At 40.6% G+C, this 18,198-nt stretch overlaps 1 protein-coding gene across 8 annotated transcripts in view; it reads left to right on the top strand.

Annotated features, from left to right (window-relative positions):
* PIP5K1B (phosphatidylinositol-4-phosphate 5-kinase type 1 beta) overlaps positions 1-18,198 on the top strand; it is a 279,654-nt gene that overhangs the window by 167,563 nt on the left and 93,893 nt on the right. For all 8 annotated transcript variants that reach the window (XM_070590460.1, XM_070590458.1, XM_070590464.1 and 5 more), the window contains 2 exons: positions 5,588-5,740; positions 10,426-10,725. In XM_070590460.1, the coding sequence (XP_070446561.1) occupies positions 5,588-5,740; positions 10,426-10,725 (453 nt within the window). The remainder of the gene's footprint in view (positions 1-5,587; positions 5,741-10,425; positions 10,726-18,198) is intronic.

Here is an 18,198-nt window from a genome sequence, read left to right as displayed (position 1 = left end):
ATATATATATAAAAAGGGTGACAGGGAAAGATAGGGCCTGGCAGCTAAAAGTTGTGCTTTTGTTTGATTCCAGTTTTCCACCTCCCTTATTAATGGTACACACAGTTCAATATCAGGTCACATCTCTGGGACCTGCAAGAAACAGAACAAGGGCAGTGGCCCTCTACCTAAACATGGCTGCCTGGTCCCCAATGGCTACAGCCACCTGCCTGCCCTATATTGGGGACACGCACAGCCCAGGACTAAGGCAGCTCCCCCTACAGGTCTTGGAGCTTCTGGAAGCTCATCTCCAAACTGTTGGATCTGGGGACCCCACCCAGTGATCTGGAGTGTGGTAGATGAGGAAAGAGTCTTTTGCATGACACAGCTTGCTTCGGAGAGTTGGGTTTAACCCTGAGAGACTTTTTAGCCCAACCCTTCATTGTAGATGAGGAATCTGAAACTGGGGTCAGGGAAGGGATGGTCCCTAAGGTTACCCACGTTGGTGGGGGCAGAGCCCAGACCAGAACAGTGGTCTCCCATCCTCCCCTTGGTGCTCTTTTCCCTTCCCAGCTGGCTTCATGCTTCCCAACCCACCAAGTCTCAGACCTCTCGTTAAATGTGGTCTAAAGGTAGCCACTCCCTTAGCGCATCTAACTGTGAGCTGTGATTAACCATCCTGAAAAATACAGCCAAAAGAGGTCAAACAACCCTACCAAAGCACATTTCAGAAGAGTTAAGGCCAAATAAAGCACAGAAAAATGAAATAAGATGTCCCTTGAAAAACTGTGTGATGAAGAAAAGGATACAGTGCAAATCACAAAGTACATCCTGGCATCTGTCAAACTAAGGCTATTCAAGCCCAAATTTGTAAAGATATCCTGATCTACATGGGGGGGGAGGGGTTAACATTATGCAACGGTTGGTAACTTTTTAGATAGATTTGATACTGGATCCCATGATATGTGTGTATTTCTACTTAGTTTTGTGCTGTTGCATCTGGATTTCAGCCTGAATTATTGTGTTTATGTTCTTAGTTCCCTTAAAATCCACCATGTGCATGCTGATTACAAGTTCATGTTGAAACGTGCATAATTTGGATTGTGAGACAGCATGATGAAGCAGCAGTGGGGACACATTCTTTCTTCCTTATTTGTTCCTAAATAAATGCCTCCCAAGGGAAGGCAAAGGGACCCCAGAGCGTTTTTTCCCATCTCTGCTTTTGAGCAACAGGCCCTTGGTTCATTTCCCCCTCCACCAGGTGCCCTGGTATTCCAAAATCCAGGGTGATTTATCTGATGTCTTTTCAGGCTCACTGGCAACACTAAGAAAGAGAACAGGGTGAATATTTAGCACTATCAAGGGGAAGAAATGGCAGGAAAAATTATCTCCACCACACTGCACAAGTTGACATTGTTAATTTGCCTTGGCAGGGCCCAGCTGGCTTGTACTTTGCATTCTTTCCAGTGGGTATAGTAGGGAGGGCCTGCAGGAAATAGAAGCGAGAGATTGAATGCGTTGGAACAGCTTGCACAGATGAAAGCGCCTGGAAGGTGCCTGAAACCCAGGAGCACACAAGGGGGCTTGTTGATCATGGCTAATTAAAATGTTCCCATCTCTCCTCTTTATTTGCTCTGAAAAGGCAACATTTCAGAGAAGGTAGCTTGGAAAAGAGCATGATAACCAAGTTGCAGGGTGAGAAACCAAAGAATTATAGATGGCAATGGTAATATTCCTGTTCAGTATCATAATGCTGGTTTATTGCACACTGATGCTGTGCTATGAGTGACCCCCAAAGGGTTATGAAAATGCATCAAAACAATTTATTTTCTTATTCATATTAATTTATAAATTACATAGTAAAGGAGTATTTTACAATTAAGTAACCCATGAAATAGTCTCCATATTATGTCACTGCTTATAGAAGAATTTGAGACTTTAATTGGAAGCAGATGTTCAGGTCTGAATCCAGTTTTCTCTAGACAGCTCTTCCTGAATCACCCCCTAATTTCTCTATTTGCAGCCTCTAATTTCCGCGTTCTTTGTTGTTTCTGTACTTTCATAACATTACTCCTATCCATAAGAAGCTTCTGTACCAGGAATTCAAACCCCATGGAACAAAGAATCAGAATTTCTAAAGAGAGAGTGGGGTCTGCTCTCACTCTTTGTGAGAGCTTGGGGTCTGCGCTTTTATTTTCCAAGATCTCAAATTCGTGATTATGTAAAAGACCCACCTTTTTTCCTGCTTATCTGAGAATGTCTCAGTGTACCCTTGGGTCGCTGTCTTGTCATTGGAGTTAGGCTGGAACCCTCAGGACAGCCTCAAGCTCCTCAGCTCTTCCTCACCTGCCTGTGGAATGTGCGTGACGCAGGTTGTGTGGCCCTCTCCCCTGCATGTGATCATGTAATAAAAAATAGCAACAGCAATAACTAAGTGGTCCCTCTTTGCCAGGGGTTTCAAAAGTGCCCACTTTTTAAACTTTCAGCTGCTTTCAGATATATATTATCATCTTTATTTTAGAGATGAGGTTCCTAAGATTCCAAGATGCTAAGTTACTCACCCAAGGTGACACAACTAGCCACTGGCACAGCCACCATTTTACAAACATCAGTTGATTCCAAGTCCCATACCCTTCCCACTAGTCACCTTTTCCCGTGGACTCTGTATACACGGCAGGATAAGTGCCCTCTGCTTCCTCTTGGCTTTTATGCCATCCTGTTTGCAGTCTGATGGCTATTTTTGTTTTCCTGCCTTATCCTCAACTCGTCCATAAGTGCTGAGGCTCAAATGCTGCTGAGCAAGAGAGCGTCAAGAAGCAAGGCTAGAGAGAGGAGGAGGTAGAAGATGGAAGTTGCCAGTGACTTTTAGGAAGCCAGCAAACACTTGTTTCTTTTCTTGGGCAATTTTGTTTCCTTTATCCACAGTGCTGCCAAAGCAAGATAATTTAAAAGGTGACATCTAGAAACTGCCTTTTAATCATTTTTCTCCCAGTTTCCCTCTCCCATCTCCTCCCACCATCACTTCCTCCTCATCTTCCACCCCTCCTCTCAGATTTTTCTATCATAAGGATTTAAATATTCACAAGCCCAGATAAAAAGCTTTGGGAGATGTTCAGCCCAGGTGTTTTCAGATGCCTCCATCCTCAGAATATGGTTCTTTAAATCCCTATTTTTGCCACTCACAGCATGAATACTACACATTGTCTCCTTACCTTTTTCTCTGCCCACAATGTCTCTAGTAAATAATGTAGATTATTAGTTAATAAACACTGAGCTAATAATCAAAAATTGACTTCTCTGCCAGGTTTTGGCATTTTCGTGAGATTTACAGCCTTTCAGTTGTTAGAGGAGTTCATCGTTTATTTGACAGAAATTTATTGAATGCCTACTGCGTGCAAGGCGCAGGTCCTGAACTGTATCACAGTATAAGATATTCATAGTTTCTGCCCGCATAGAGTTTCACTGTCTAATGGGGACTCAGCATAGTAAATAGGCAATTAAGATATTTTGTGGTAACTTCTGTGATGAGAATGTGCAGTGCAAGGAAGCAGTTGATCTAGACTCAGGGAAGCAGGAAGAGTCTTCCAGAGCAAGGACTGTCCAGGAGGTACTGAAGGCCAAAGCTGCTGTGACAGCCTCCTCACTGTGCTCCCTGTGTCTTTCTTTTGTCCACCTGCGGTGGGTTCTCAGCACAGCAAACAGAGTGGTCCTCTGCTCCAGACCCTCCAGTGGCTTTCAGCTCCCTTAGAAGCCCAGTGTCCTTACAGTGGCCTCTGGCACCCTACGGGGTCTGGCCCACTCCACCCTTCTGGCTTCATCCTTTCAACTGTCCTCATGGCTTACTCTGCTCCGGCCTCTGGCCTCCTTGCTGTGCCTTGAACTCTCCAGGTCTCAAGACCTCTGCATTCGTCCTTCCCTCTGCCTGGAATGCCATTTCCCCAGATCTCCACAGGCCTCTGCTCCAATGCCACCTTCCCAATGAGGCTTTCAGTGACCACCCTACTTGAAATTTATTGGAACCCACTCCTCAGTCATTGTTAATATTCTCTGCCCGCCTTTCCATACTTCATTTTGCTCCACAGCACTTACCACATTCTGATGTATAATGTACTTGTTTGTTTACTGTCTCTTTCCTCCTGTTAGGATATAAGCTTCATGAGTGCCTGAGATATTATAGATATTTTTTAAATGTTGAATGAACGCATGAATGAGTGGTAGTCAACAAGCTGAAGGTGGAATGCAGTTGTTTCTGGTAGAGGAAAATTGGAAAGCCCGGTAGTAAAGAGTGTGTGGTACATTTGAGAAAATGAAAAGTAGCTTCCTATGTCTACACCTAAAGTTTAAGGAGGGAATTGATCAGAGAGAAGGCTGGAGGGCAGGGCTGGGCCATTCATGGCCTTGAAATTTCTGTTACAAAACTTGGGTATTACCTCCTATCTAGACAATGGAAACCATTGAAAGGTGTGAAGGCATGGAAGGACATGATCAGACTTGCATTTTAAGAAAGATCCCTGGTTTCCTGGTGGAGAATGCACTGGAGGGGTCAAGAGCGGATAGTGGACACCAGGGGGAGCTTACCATAGTAATAAAGGCATGAAATGATGAAATCATCTAACTCAGGGTATTGACAAAAGAGATGGCATGAAGGGAGCAGATATAATCAATAGCCTCGTTATGCTAGGTGAGAAAATGTGAAGAGTCAAGGATGATGCCCAAGTTTCTGATTTGGGGAACAAAGTGAATAATGTTTGTGTTCTCTAAGATAGAGAAAAGAGAGGGAAGATAGATGGTAGGGGCAGATGATCTAGAGCAACCATGTATGATTGTGCAGGGTTTGCACTGCCCAAGAATACCTGGCTAAGGTGTAGAAGTGGGCACTGGCATCCACCCCTTTGTCTACTGACCGACCTTGTATCTGGCCCAGAGCTGCATCTGCCAGGAGAAAGAGGCACCTCTTTCTAACTACCACAAAGGCACCATATGGGCTAACCACAGCCCTGGGATTAATTTGATTTTGAACTTGTTACATGTGATGTGTTTGTGGTATAACCAAATAGAAATGTCTATTAAAAAGTTAGATGTACAGGTCTGGAGCCCTAGAGAAAGATCTGAGCTAGAGATACCAATGTTAGAGTCACCTTATTGTTGAAACCATGAGTAGATGACATCCCTTGGGGGAATAAATAGTGAGAAGAGAATAAGTCTTGATGTTCACGTGACAAATCCACAGTGTGAGTCACACCTTCACTTTTTCTTCTCTGGGCACCTGCTAGAAACAAAGGACCGTAGTTAACACTGCAGTTTGAGTTATTTCACTGGACAGATATGATGATTCACGGTTATCAGATGACAGTGGGGCGGGAGGGCATTCTATATTTCCCTTCATAGGATTATTAAGATGAACAGATCAATCAAATTTTTAGAAATCTCTCAAAGGCCCTTCTTAGTATTCCTGGAGCCTCCTTTTAAAGCTCAGAGAGAGGACTTCCTGTTTCAAAATGGTCAAGATATGTGGTACTGTCAAGATATGTCATACTGTGGTTTTCCTCCTTGGAAGCATCGCGTACCTTTCCTGTGTTTGTAAAAGTTAATTTATTTTCCCTTGTAGTATTCCATATGCAGTGAGCCTCTCATAGAGCTGTCCAACCCCGGAGCCAGTGGATCCTTGTTTTTTGTGACCAGTGATGATGAATTTATCATCAAAACAGTTCAGCATAAAGAAGCTGAGTTCCTTCAGAAACTACTGCCAGGCTATTACATGGTAAGTGACTGCACATGGTTAAAGGTTCTACTTGAGGTTTAATCACTTTCCTCAACAGTTTTTCTCTGTATTTTTTTAGTGATTCTGACACATTTCTTTCCCTTTGGTGAACTTTATTTTGCATTTAGATTATACTATGACGTTCATCACATAGATTTTTTTTTTTAAAGTAAACTGGAGTTGAGTTGTAGAGCATAGTTGTTGCCTCACTCAGTCCTGGGTTCAAATCCCAGCTCAGCCATCAACTATGTGTGTGACTGTGAGTAAGCAACATAACCTCTGAGCCTGAGTCCCCTCAGCATTTAAGAGCTGGGAAACACCTATCTTCTGAGGGACTTGTGGTAAAGAAAGGATACAGGATGTAGGATAAAGGAAGCAAGGCATTGCAAAGCTCTTTGCACCCACCTCATAGTAGTAGTAATATGAATGGTTAACATTCATTGAGTGCTAAGATGTGCGTTAAACACAACTCTAAGTGCTTTGCATGCATTAACTCATTAATCTCCACAGCAACCTTAGATACTTCAGTCATTGCTGTTCTATAGATGAGGTAATTGAGACAGATAAATGGAGTGACTTGCCAAGGGTTATTCAGCCAGTGAGCTACAGAGGTGGGACTTGAACTCAAGTAGTAGGATTCCAGAGGCTGCATCTTTATCTCCTGCACTGTGTACCAGCATGTATTCAATATTAGCTGTTCCTAGCACTACACTTCAGAGTTTAGGATTTCATAGGTTCATTCTGATAACCTGAAAATCATCTTTTATGTAATGCTTTAGAGACAAAGAAACAGTAACCTAGCCCAGCCCAGGTGGATTTACTAGACATTTAGTCCAATTTTCACAAAATGAATACTTTTCCTTAAGCAGTCTTATCATTTTCATAGCTCCAGTTTCTTTGTACTTTCATAACAGTTATTAATTTTCTGTGATTGGAGTGGCTACAGGAACAAGTTTGGATTTCAAAAGCCCCAGTTCTGCCGTTCGTTTGCTATGAGAGGTGATAATTGACATCTTTGTTTCAAAACAAAATTGATGAGATGTCACACAGCTCATTTGTATGTACAAGTATTATCTAATTCCAGAATCTACTAGAGACAATATTAAATGCTATAAATGTCTCACATATAAATATAGGTATCAAAAATCTAAATAAAAATCTTAGTGGACCAGCATGCACAGATTTAAAAGGTTTTGATCTTGAAGAAGTAGTTTGCTTTTTCTTTATTTTTTAGAGCAAATTGTCTACTTTATATTACAGAAAATAGAAAATATGGAAAAGAAGAAAAAATGCAACCAACTATAATTCCTTTCCCAGAGATACGTATTACTATTATTTGATGGTGTATATCTGTTCAGATGTATTCTATTCATATATACATTTTTAAATAATCTAAAATTGGGATCAAACTGACATTGCTCTTGATATCAAACCTGAAGTGAGTTGGCTCATCCGTTGTACCCAAGCCAATCACTGACACTGGGTATAGTGAAAGAAAGTAGGAATTTTATTATTGCACAGTGCTGAGCAAGGAGAAAGAGCAGCTAATGCTGAAATCCCAAACTCCTTGAAAAACTAAAAGTAAGGGTTTTTCTTTGGGTTTTAGGTAGGGGAGGGGGAGCATATGGCCTTGCCAGGGGGAGCTTTCCCACCAGCCTGGGGAGGCTGCTTGTAGTGGGGAGGAGGAGGAGATAAAGAATCCAGGTGGCTGTCCTTGGCCATTTGTCTCCATGGTGGATAGTGGATTCTGGAGCCAGGAAGCCAGGGAGTGAGCAGGGAATGAGTGCTTTGGTTTTAACCCCATATATGCTGGGTTCAACGGATATCAGGGCTGGTATCACTCTCTTTGCTAATCTGCTAAGTGAGTAAATCTTAAACTTCTATGGTTCTAGGAATAGACTAGTCTCTTCTTCTAGAACTGCATTGTCCAATGTAGTAGCCATAGCCATTTGTGACTATTAAATTTAAATTGATTAAATAAAATTTTAAAATTTAGCTGAAGAAGTGGTTTTATCCCAATTATATGAACTAGTATAGCAAAGAATATAATTCATCACATTAAGAAGAAAACATGTGAACATCATGTGGTTATCCAAACAGATGTTGAGGAGAAACTAAGGCAATCAAAATTCAACATCTTCTCTTAATTAAAAATTGGCAGGGAACTTTTTTAACATAAGTAAATGAACACAAACATATTCTACATTTATCAGTCTCCAAGAGCTCGCATAATAGCTCATGGGGAAGAACAAGAGCCCCTTCCCTAGAAATAATAGAAAAAGACAAGGATGCCTTCCATCAATGGTTCTTTCTGATATATTTGCTAGAATCCTTAGGAATAACTTTTTGAGTATGAAAATAAATAGAAGAAAAGTATAAACACTGTTCTCTGCAAATGGTACAATTGAAAACGAGCAAAGCTTGAGGAAAATAAACCAACAGTTTCTAGAGGCAATGAGAGTCCAGCAGATTTGCAGGATGTAAGATAAGCCCTCAAAATCCATTGTATTCCATTAGGTAGATCATATAGAGTTGAAGAATATAAGGGAAAAAAGAGATCTCATTCATGATGACAATAATTTATAATGAACTTTATTGAAAAAATAAAGATATAAATAAATGAAGACATACTATAATTCTGATTGGGAAAGCAAGTTATAGTAAATATAACACGTGAACAATAATCCAAAAGGAATTGTTATAATAAGAACTCTAAAATACTTGGGTCTATAAAAACACTTATATAAGACCAATGTGAATGAAACTACAAAGTGTTATTGAAGGACATCAAAACTATATGAAATAATGAAGACATATGCATCATTCCTGAACTCAGTTTTGTAAAGATTTCATTTACTCCCAAATCAACTTATAAATCCATCTAATTCAATGAAAATGACAATAGGATTTTCCCCTGAAGTTGACAGAGTTGATTCATTTGAAAATGAAAACAAATAGCATGTTAAGAGCATTTCAAAAAATAAACATTGGAAGAGAAATGTTGTAAGAATGGACAAAACATTTTTTTGTGTGTGTGAGGAAGATTGGCCCTGAGCTAACATCTGTTGCCAATCTTCCTCTTTTTACTTGAGGAGGATTGTCACTGAGCTAACAACTGTGTCAGTCTTCCTCTAGTTTATGTGGGATGCTGCCACAACATGGCTTGTTGACTGGTGCTAGGTCCACTCCCAGGATCCAAACCTGTGAACCTGGGGCCACTGAAGCAGAGTGCACAAACTTAACCACTATGCCACCGGGCCAGCCCCTGGACAAAACATTTTTGATGAAGAAGAAAAATGGTGGGCCTGCCATAATATATACTAAAAATCTATAAACCTATACCATTATTAAAGATGTGGTATTAGTACAGTTCTAGACAAATAGATCAATGTTCAACTAAAGCGTCCAGAAATAGACCCATGTCTTTTGGACAGCTTATTGTATGATGTAGGAGGGACTTAATTAGGAAAGGACAGACTGTTCAATAAATGGTTATGCATTTGAGAAAACAAATTAAATTCCGTATTTCAGATCTTCCACACATGAAAAATAATTTCATGTAGAGTAAAAACCAAATGTAATGACCAAAGCTATTAAAAGTTTGGAAGGAAAGAAAAGAAATTTATAACCTTTCGGTATAAAAAGCTTTCTCAAACAAGAAGCAAAAAAAAAACACAGGAAACAAGTACGTAAATGTAACTACAACAAAAGGCATAAAAAAATGTGTATAACAAAAAAAATACCAGACAAAATTAATATAAGTAAAATTAATATAAGTAAATCAAATATTTCTAGAATAATAGAAAGTGGAATTAGTAGTTTCCTCAGAAGTTGGGGATTAGAGGAAGGCTCAGGGTTAGGAGATTTTTCATTTACAGATAGATAGATATGCCCTTTAGTAAACTATTTTTAATTTCTTTCCTACTTTTGAAGTGGAACAAAAACAGACATGTATTCCTTATTTTTATAATAAAAAAGACAACATACTGGGAGAAAATACTCCACGTAGAATAGGAAAATGGTAAATATCCAGAATATATCAAGAACTCCAACAATGACAAAAATCTATAGAAAAATGAGCAAAGGATATTAACTTAAAATTATCTCTGAGGTGGCTAGAAATAAGTTAAAGAATAGTGAATTTATCTAATAATCAGTGGTATTCAGATTTTGAAAACAAGTTTCTGCTTTTCACCAACCATGCTTACAATGATCTTAAAGGTTGGTGATCTTCAGCCCTGGTAAGAGTGATGAGACATATGGGATCTTACAAAATGTGATTGTAAATTGGTCTAGCCATTTTGGAAGACAGTTTTTCGGGAGCTATTAAAATTTAAAATGTTCATTCCTTATACGCCAGCAATTAATTTTCGCTTTAGCTATCTTAGAGAATAGTCACACAGGGCACTAATCAATTCTCTGTTTTTAGTTAGAGCTAATTTGGGAGATTCTGTCCATTTTCAGTTCAGTCGCTTTTAATGCCCTTAGTAGAAAGATAAAGTTGATGTTTTAATAAGCCGACTTAAGAACTAGATTAGAAACAGCAAAATTTTAGCAATGGCTATTAATAAAGATAATCACATTCCATTTTTAATTATCATATTAGATGAAAACACATTTTTAATGGAGCATTATTTTGTAAAAACAGGAGATTTTAAACATTTTTTTCCTTTTTCTCTTTGTAGAATTTAAACCAGAATCCACGGACTCTTTTGCCAAAATTTTATGGCCTGTATTGCATGCAATCAGGGGGCATCAACATCAGGATTGTGGTGATGAACAACGTCTTGCCACGTTTCATGAGAATGCACTTTACTTATGACTTGAAAGGCTCAACTTACAAGCGAAGAGCATCCCGAAAAGAGAGAGAGAAATCCAACCCCACGTTTAAGGATTTAGATTTCCTGCAAGACATGCACGAAGGGCTGTATTTTGATACTGAAACATACAATGCACTCATGAAAACACTTCAGAGAGACTGCCGGGTAAGGAAGTGTCGTTGCTTGATTTCCTTTGAAAAGTCATCTGTGATAATGTAACCTTTGTAAGGAATGTCCAACATGGACAAGGAGAATCCCATTGTTCCCAATCCTGGTGCTGATCCTTGCTTCCTTGATGCTAAAGGAATTGTTGGATGATACAGGAATTGTCTGGAGTCTCTGTTGATTTTACTAATAAGTTAAGTCAGCTTTCTTTCATAAAATGAAACAAGAATTTTTTTTTCTTTTCACCTTCTGTGGGAAAGGTAGTTAAACTGGAGGGGAAAGAAATTTAGGTTTAATGCAGTAATTTGCAAGAAAAACCATATACAAATCTTGGAAGAGGTAAGATTCCGACCAGGGAGAGAAGTTTAGAGAAAATGCTCTTGGTGGAATTGATAAGTGGATCCCTGGATATTTGGTGTGGATGCGGCACCAGGAGGTAAGCAGTACCGTTGCTGGAATTGTCTTATGTGATCTGAGTAAGAGGCGATGAGGAGTGAGGCTCGACAGTTGGAGCAAAGACCATTACTACAAACTTAGCCAGAGTGATTGTCAAAAGTAAGGAAGAATTCCTACTTCGAAGTCCCCCAGCCTGCAGTACTTAGAAAAAACAAAAGGAAAGCCAAAACCTGGGAAAGATTTTTCTGACTTGGTGAATTTACAGAAAGTAGGTAAAAGTTCTTTTGGAGAAAAAGATAAAAATGCAACTCTCATGGCTTCTGAAGGATGATGATCATTTGAGTAACAATTCTCAGAAACATCATTTCCTGTCCCAGATGAACTTGGGAGAACCGTCTAGATTCTCAGCTAAGTTGGGCATAGTAGAGGTGGGCAGAAGGCATGACGGTGCAGGGTTGGGCCCTGGCCTGACCAGGGCTTTCTGGAAGAGCAGATAGGACTCACAGGGCCTGGTCACTGGGAAATACGAGGTATGCCTTCCAGGCTGTGGCTTCCTGGGCCTTCTGTGGGCCTGGACAGATGACCTGTGCTGCTTCAGGGGAGGGGGTCCCTTCTCTGCCAGACTCAAGCTCACCTGAAGGTGAGGAAGGCAGTATAACTGCCCCATGTGACCTATAAAGTGAGGAATCCTCACTGAGAAGCAGTCCTACTATTTATGGGTCTTTCTTTCTACATATTATAACGTGTATGAGAATGCACAAGGGTGTGTCCTTGAAATCTTTTGTTTTATTGATAGAGATATAACTCCACAGCTCCTATTCTTTGGCTATCATTTATTGGGTGCTTAGAGTATGCTAGGCTAGTCTACGATTTTTTTAAAAATTATTTTATTGAGGTCATATTGACTTATAACATTGTGTAATTTCAGGTGTACATCATTATATGTCAGTTTCTGTATAGACTGCATTGTGCTCACCACCAACAGTCTAATTTTTATCCATCACCGTATATATGTGCCCCTTTACCCCTTTCACCCTCCCCTCCACCCTCTTCCCGTCTGGTAACCACTAATCAGTTCTGCTTATCCATGTATTTGTTTATCTTCCACATTTGAGTGAAATCACACAGTGTTTGTCTTTCTTGGTCTGGCTTATTTCACTTAACATAATACCCTCAAGGGCCATCCATGTTGTTGCAAATCAGATGGTTTTGTCTTTTTTATGACAGAGTAGTATTCCATTGTATATATATATACCATATCTTCTTTATCCATTCATCTGTTGATGGGCACTTGGGTTTCTTCCATGTCTTGGCTATTGTGAATAATGCTGCAGTGAACATAGGAGTGCATAGATCTCTTTGAATTGTTGATCTCAGGTTCTTTGGATAAATACCCAGTAGTGGAATAGCTGGATCATATGGTGTTTCTGTTTTTAATTTTTTGAGAAATCTCCATACTGTTTTCCATAGCAGCTGCACCAGGTCACATTCCCACCAGCAGTGTGTGAGGGTTCACTTTTCTCCACATCCTCTCCAGTATTTGTTATTTTTGGCCTTGTTCGTTATAGCCGTTCTGATGGTTGTAAGGTGGTATCTCATTATAGTTTTGATTTGCATTTCCCTAATGATTAGTGATGTTGAACATCTTTCATGTGCCTATTGGCCATCTGTATATCTTCTTTGGAAAAATTTCTGTTCATATCCTCTGCCCACCTTTTGATCGAGTTGTTTGGGTTTTTTTGTTTTTGAGTTGTACGAGTTCTTTATATATTTTGGAAATTAACCCTTGTCAGATATGATTTGCAAATATTTTCTCCCAGTTGATGGGTTGTCTTTTCGTTTTGTTCATGGTCTCCTTTGCCTTGCAAAAGATCTTTAGTCTGATGTAGTCCCATTTGTTTGTTTTTCTTTTGTTTCCCTTGCCTCAGTAGACATGGTATAGTCTATGATTTTTTAATGCATCGTTTCATTTAATTCTCTCAGCAACCATTTGAAGTCAGTATTATTCATACTCACATTTTAATTGATCGATAATTAGGCTCTGAAAGAGGTTAAGGAACCTGTCCAGCATTACTTAGCACGTCAATGGCAGAGCCCACACCTGTTTGGGTACAAACTGCATGCTCTTAACAATGGAAATTTAAAGATTTACTGTAAGCACTTTTTAAAATTATCTTTTCAGAAGTCGGGGGAAGAACAGTGGGAACCAAGCAAACAAAAAAGTGTCCAGCTGAGCTGTTCAGATATCAGAGTGGATATGAGTGATTCATGTTTTTCTTTAAAAAAGAAAAAACAAAACACACATATTTTAGTAGAAACCTTTTCCGGTGCTTTTTCTGCCCTTACAGGATGTGGGTGAAAAGTAACTCTCGATTCCCCAGAGTTTAGTACAAGCCTCTCCAGTTTTAGATTTGCTTTCTTTTTGTGTGTGCGCGCGTGCACGTCTTGCCTCTTTAATATGGAAAGCCTTTTTCCTGCTGTCTTCCAAAACCACAGGCTTCTACGCCAGAAAAAAAGGAAAGGTGAAATGTAAAGGAGTCGTTGCACAGGATTTGTCTGTTTATTAGTATTTCCTGAGCCCATTACTGATAGAACGAGGTCAAACATGACTCTTCATCAGGAATGAGACCCTGGAGATTTGCCTTTTTATTTTTCATTTTTTGGAAGATTTGTTGTCCTAAGGAAGGTCAATGGCGAGGTATTCTAAGGCTGACTCCCTCTCACTGATTGCATTTGATCTTGTACAAGATGCAGATCTCAGAACTTCCTTAAATTACGCGCAATGTTTATCTTCAGAAAGTCTTTTCTCAGGGTGGGAGGGAGTGTGTACATGCCTCGCTGTGGGGGAACCTGAGTCCCTTCCATGATCTGCCTCGACTGTGACCAAGGCGTCTGTGATCTGGAGTCAGCAGCTGGTTCTGTGAGCAGAGCTGCCTTGAGGAAGGCACGTTTCTGGAATGATAGGTCTTAATATTTAATAGTCATGGACCTCTTTGCAAAATTGATGAAAGCTGGGAGCCATCTCCCCAGAAAAATGTCTATCCACACAACAGTTCATGAATATCTTAGAGCCCATCGTCCCCTGACACCTCCGCACCCCAGGCTGAGAACCCCCTTCCTGGAGCCGTGCAGTAGTCATCTCCCTTTCTTCAGGCCGTCCTCTGAAGGGCCAACACCCTGGATGGCTGGAATGGAGTGTCTGCTTGACATTGCCAGGAGCATCTCTTGCCTTGACATCTCCCTCACTTGCAGAACTGAGCTTTAGTGCTAGCTGAGGTGCTGGGAGATCCAGGGAGGACGTGAGGTCACCCCAGGGCTTGTGCCAGCGCCAGATGATTGGGATTCTTTGCTGTTAACATTCCTCTGTCTAAGTGAGGCAGTACTGCTAAGGCTCTAGAAACAAACCAGTCAGGGGACTGCATTACTGTGTCAGCGCCCAGCCAGAGAAAGGTGAACTAGACCCATATTAGGATACATCCTTTCACTCACTTATCAGATATATATTGCAGGCCTACTATGTGCCAGCATAAGGTGAATGACCTCCATTTTTAATCAATTGCCAGACAGTGTATTAAGTACAATGATAATGTTCTCAGACCTGGGCAGGATCAGAGTAGCTGACAGCATACCTTGGTTTTGAGAGAGAAGAGTTCTCCAGGTAGGCAAAGCAGTAGAAGTGTATTTTGAGGAAGAGAAAACAATATAAGCTAGGCGTGAAAAAGCATGACGTGTTCCAAGAACTAGAGTTGTTTGGTGGTGCAGCAGTTAATAGTAAGGGAGAGCATGTAAGGTGGGAGAGGAAAGCAGTCAGGAGCCAAATAATGTCAAAGACCCTTTCTGGTGGTGCCAGGGACCTCTTAAGGGCTTAGAAGTAGCAAATCTGAGAATTCCAGACCTTTGGACCCCAGCTTTTCTGTCATTCCCAGGCAGTACCATAAGCCTCCTGACCTCTTGCTGACCTGCTCTTGCTTCCTGCCCTGCTCTTCTTTCATATTTTTGCCTGACATCTCGGGCCCCAGGGTTCCATTGCTCTTGCATAACTGCTGGCCAGAAGATACCTGCATGACTTATGACCCAGCTTGACCTCTGAACGTTGTTGCCTGCTCCCCGCAGACTACTTCCCTGATTCCCAGTCAGAGCTGCTGCTTCTGGGCTCGGCATCTGAAATGCCCTGAACCGCCTCATCCCACAAGGAGCCCTCTTGACAAATGCCATCTTCCCCCACATCCCTGTCCTGGCTTCCTCAGCGTGGCCTTGGGCCCTTGTCTATAAGCCTGCCGCCTATGATGGTCCATCCCTAACTCCTCCACATAGCATAGTCACCACTCAGAACTCTTCTAGAAAACTGGACTCACTTTATTCTTCAATCCTGCTGAGCCCACTTCGCCAAGGGATTCAAACAAAGGGCTCTTTCCAAAAGCAGGGATCCAGATCTTGGGTTCTCTCTGACCCCTACATTGCTGTTCCCTGTCAGCCGTGTCTGGGGAAAATGGACATGTAAATAATTGGGTTCCCTTTCTCGGAGCATTTCCTCTCCTTTGGCCTCATCCTCTACCTGCTGTGACAGCCGTCTACACCTGTAAGTGAACTTGGCCCAGGGAAAGAGTTGTGATGGCAAGGAAGAAGTACTGCCAGGACATCACAGGTCACTTGCTATCAAAAACAGGAAGTAGGATTTACTCAAACCACGCCCTATGGTGGTCCCCATGTGACAAACAAGCTGAGATGCATGTTCTGTTTGAAAACTGCTCTTCCCAGGTAGTCCATCATCTAACCCCAAGGCCACTCCTCATCCGGTTGTCCCTGGCCTGGGGAACATGGTCATCATGCAGCCAGTTACCTACATCAGTACCCTGAAGCTACCCTTTCCTTCCTTCTTTCTTCTTCTCTTTCTCCACACTCAGTAAATCCCCGTGTCCCATCCAGTCTGCCTCCTAAATAACTCTTGGATCTGCCCTCTCCTCTCCATATGCATGGCCATGGACTTGATTGAGACCCTGATTATTCATCACCTGGAGTTTTGCGGTAGCCTCTTAAGTAGTTTTCGGTATCATTGCCTTCCAACACATCTGCAACTGCCAAAGTGATCCTCAGATCACAAGACCACCACCTCCTAATGATCCTCTAGCTGAGGTTCCCCACTGCCTTTGGGCCACAGCCCATAGTTCCTAGCTTGGAACAGTCAGATCCTTCCTGATCTGGGCCCTGTCACCTTCTCCAGATGCTCCTTCAGCTTCCTTCTTCAGCTTCTTGCTCCCTTCTCCAGCCATTCTGCTCTACTGGACACATTGTCTAAAGGTTTTGGTCTTTTCGTGCATACCTCACTCTGCTGGGTCATTCCTCTTCACTCTTCTCCCCCTGGCCCTCATCTGCTCATCTCAGGACTACCCAGGCATCACTTCCCTGAAGCCCACCATGCTGTGGGTCCCCAGACATCCTGGGTTTACCTCTTGAGTGAGATTTAACACACTATTTCACTTATTCACATGTAGGTCCTTAAGCCTGAGGATCAAACCATAATCTGTTTTCAATCTGCATGGCCTGGTGCTTAGTAAATGTTTATTGAAATATGCATTTGAACAAAGGAATAAATGCAGTAAACTATCTGATAATAAAGAGAGACAGGTTTAGGTGCACTTCCAAGAAGATCTATCTTTAGTGACTTTTATGTAGCCAGCTGTTTTTTAGGTTCTGCCTATTTTGGAGGAAGTATCCAGTATGGTTACAATGCCTGCCAAACATGGCATTGAGAATTCCATAAAGCAGATGATCTCCATTTTGAATCACTTGGGATTATTTGAAAAACTGTACTATTGTCTCCATATTGTACATCATTTGTGTAACAGAAGTGTATTATATTTCAGTTATTTTTCCATAAGAAGCAATGTTGTAAATAGTCATTAGACTTTATTTTATTCAGTGCTGACCCCTGTCTCCTTTGGGTATATTTACTCTCTCCTCAGCTAGACTGTAAATATCCCAAAGCCAAAGCTCAGTCCTTCTATCTGTCTACACCTACAACACCTGCTTATTGCATACACTTAGTACATGTTTCAAGATTATGATAAAAACTCTTTTGAATTGGAAATTTATGTATTAATTTTGGAAAAACAGTTAGGAACTATTTTCATATTCATTTTTGACTTGCTATAATTATTTCTTCTCTGACATAACTTATCTATCTAAAGAGTCCCATGTCATTTAATTAATTTGACAAATTATTTCATCCTGCAATATTTATTGATAACCCTGGGAAAATGACATTGACACAAAGCATATTAGTGAGAACTTGTGTTTATAATCCAAATATTTCTTATTCCTTCAAGTGGGAGTCATATCAGACAGTCTGGATAATTAATGACCTAAATGACTTATTTTACATTTATTATCATTTTTTGTTGAGCAGCAAAGTTATTAATTTTTAAATAGTGTGGAACCAATTTTCTTTTTTTCACACAAATGTCTGTCACCATAAATATTAATAGGTCCTCAGAATTTAATGAAACCAGTCTTAAGAATACTGAGACTTTTTGATGTGGAAACTAGGATCTTCCTTTCTAACTATGTTTGGCAAGATCTAAATTTGTAGATCAGTTTCCTCTCAGCTATGGGCATGTTTGTATGGGTTACAATGTGAGTTCTTTTCTAGAATACTTAATGTAGCATTATGACTAGTGTTTACCCCTCAGCTGTAATTTCATTTAGCACTAATTTTTTTGCATTTAGTTTTGACAGTTCTTTTCTTTTAATATTGGTTGCCTTCCCAGTTATCATTAAAGAGCAAAAAGTGCTTTAGACTTACTAGAGAAAAGACGTACAGCTCTTCCTGATGACAATGCTTACGTTTAAGCTATTTGCTTTCTTGGTAAGGAATTGGATTTTGTTTTTAGACTTCAGCTAAAACCTGAGCATGGGATAGGAGTATCATCGGCTCCCATCTCTGTACCATACCTTGAAAGATTACCTACCAAATAGTTATAGATAAATTCACTGTCTTTCAAATTATGTTTTATAAACCCTGTAATCCCATGATATATTTGATTTGTTCCATTGTTTTAAATTATGAGTTTTGCAATC

This window comes from Equus przewalskii, chromosome 22 (genome assembly GCF_037783145.1).
Source record: "Equus przewalskii isolate Varuska chromosome 22, EquPr2, whole genome shotgun sequence".
In the NCBI taxonomy this organism is placed as follows: Eukaryota; Metazoa; Chordata; class Mammalia; order Perissodactyla; family Equidae; genus Equus; species Equus przewalskii.
This window is presented reverse-complemented; position numbering and strand designations above follow the sequence as displayed.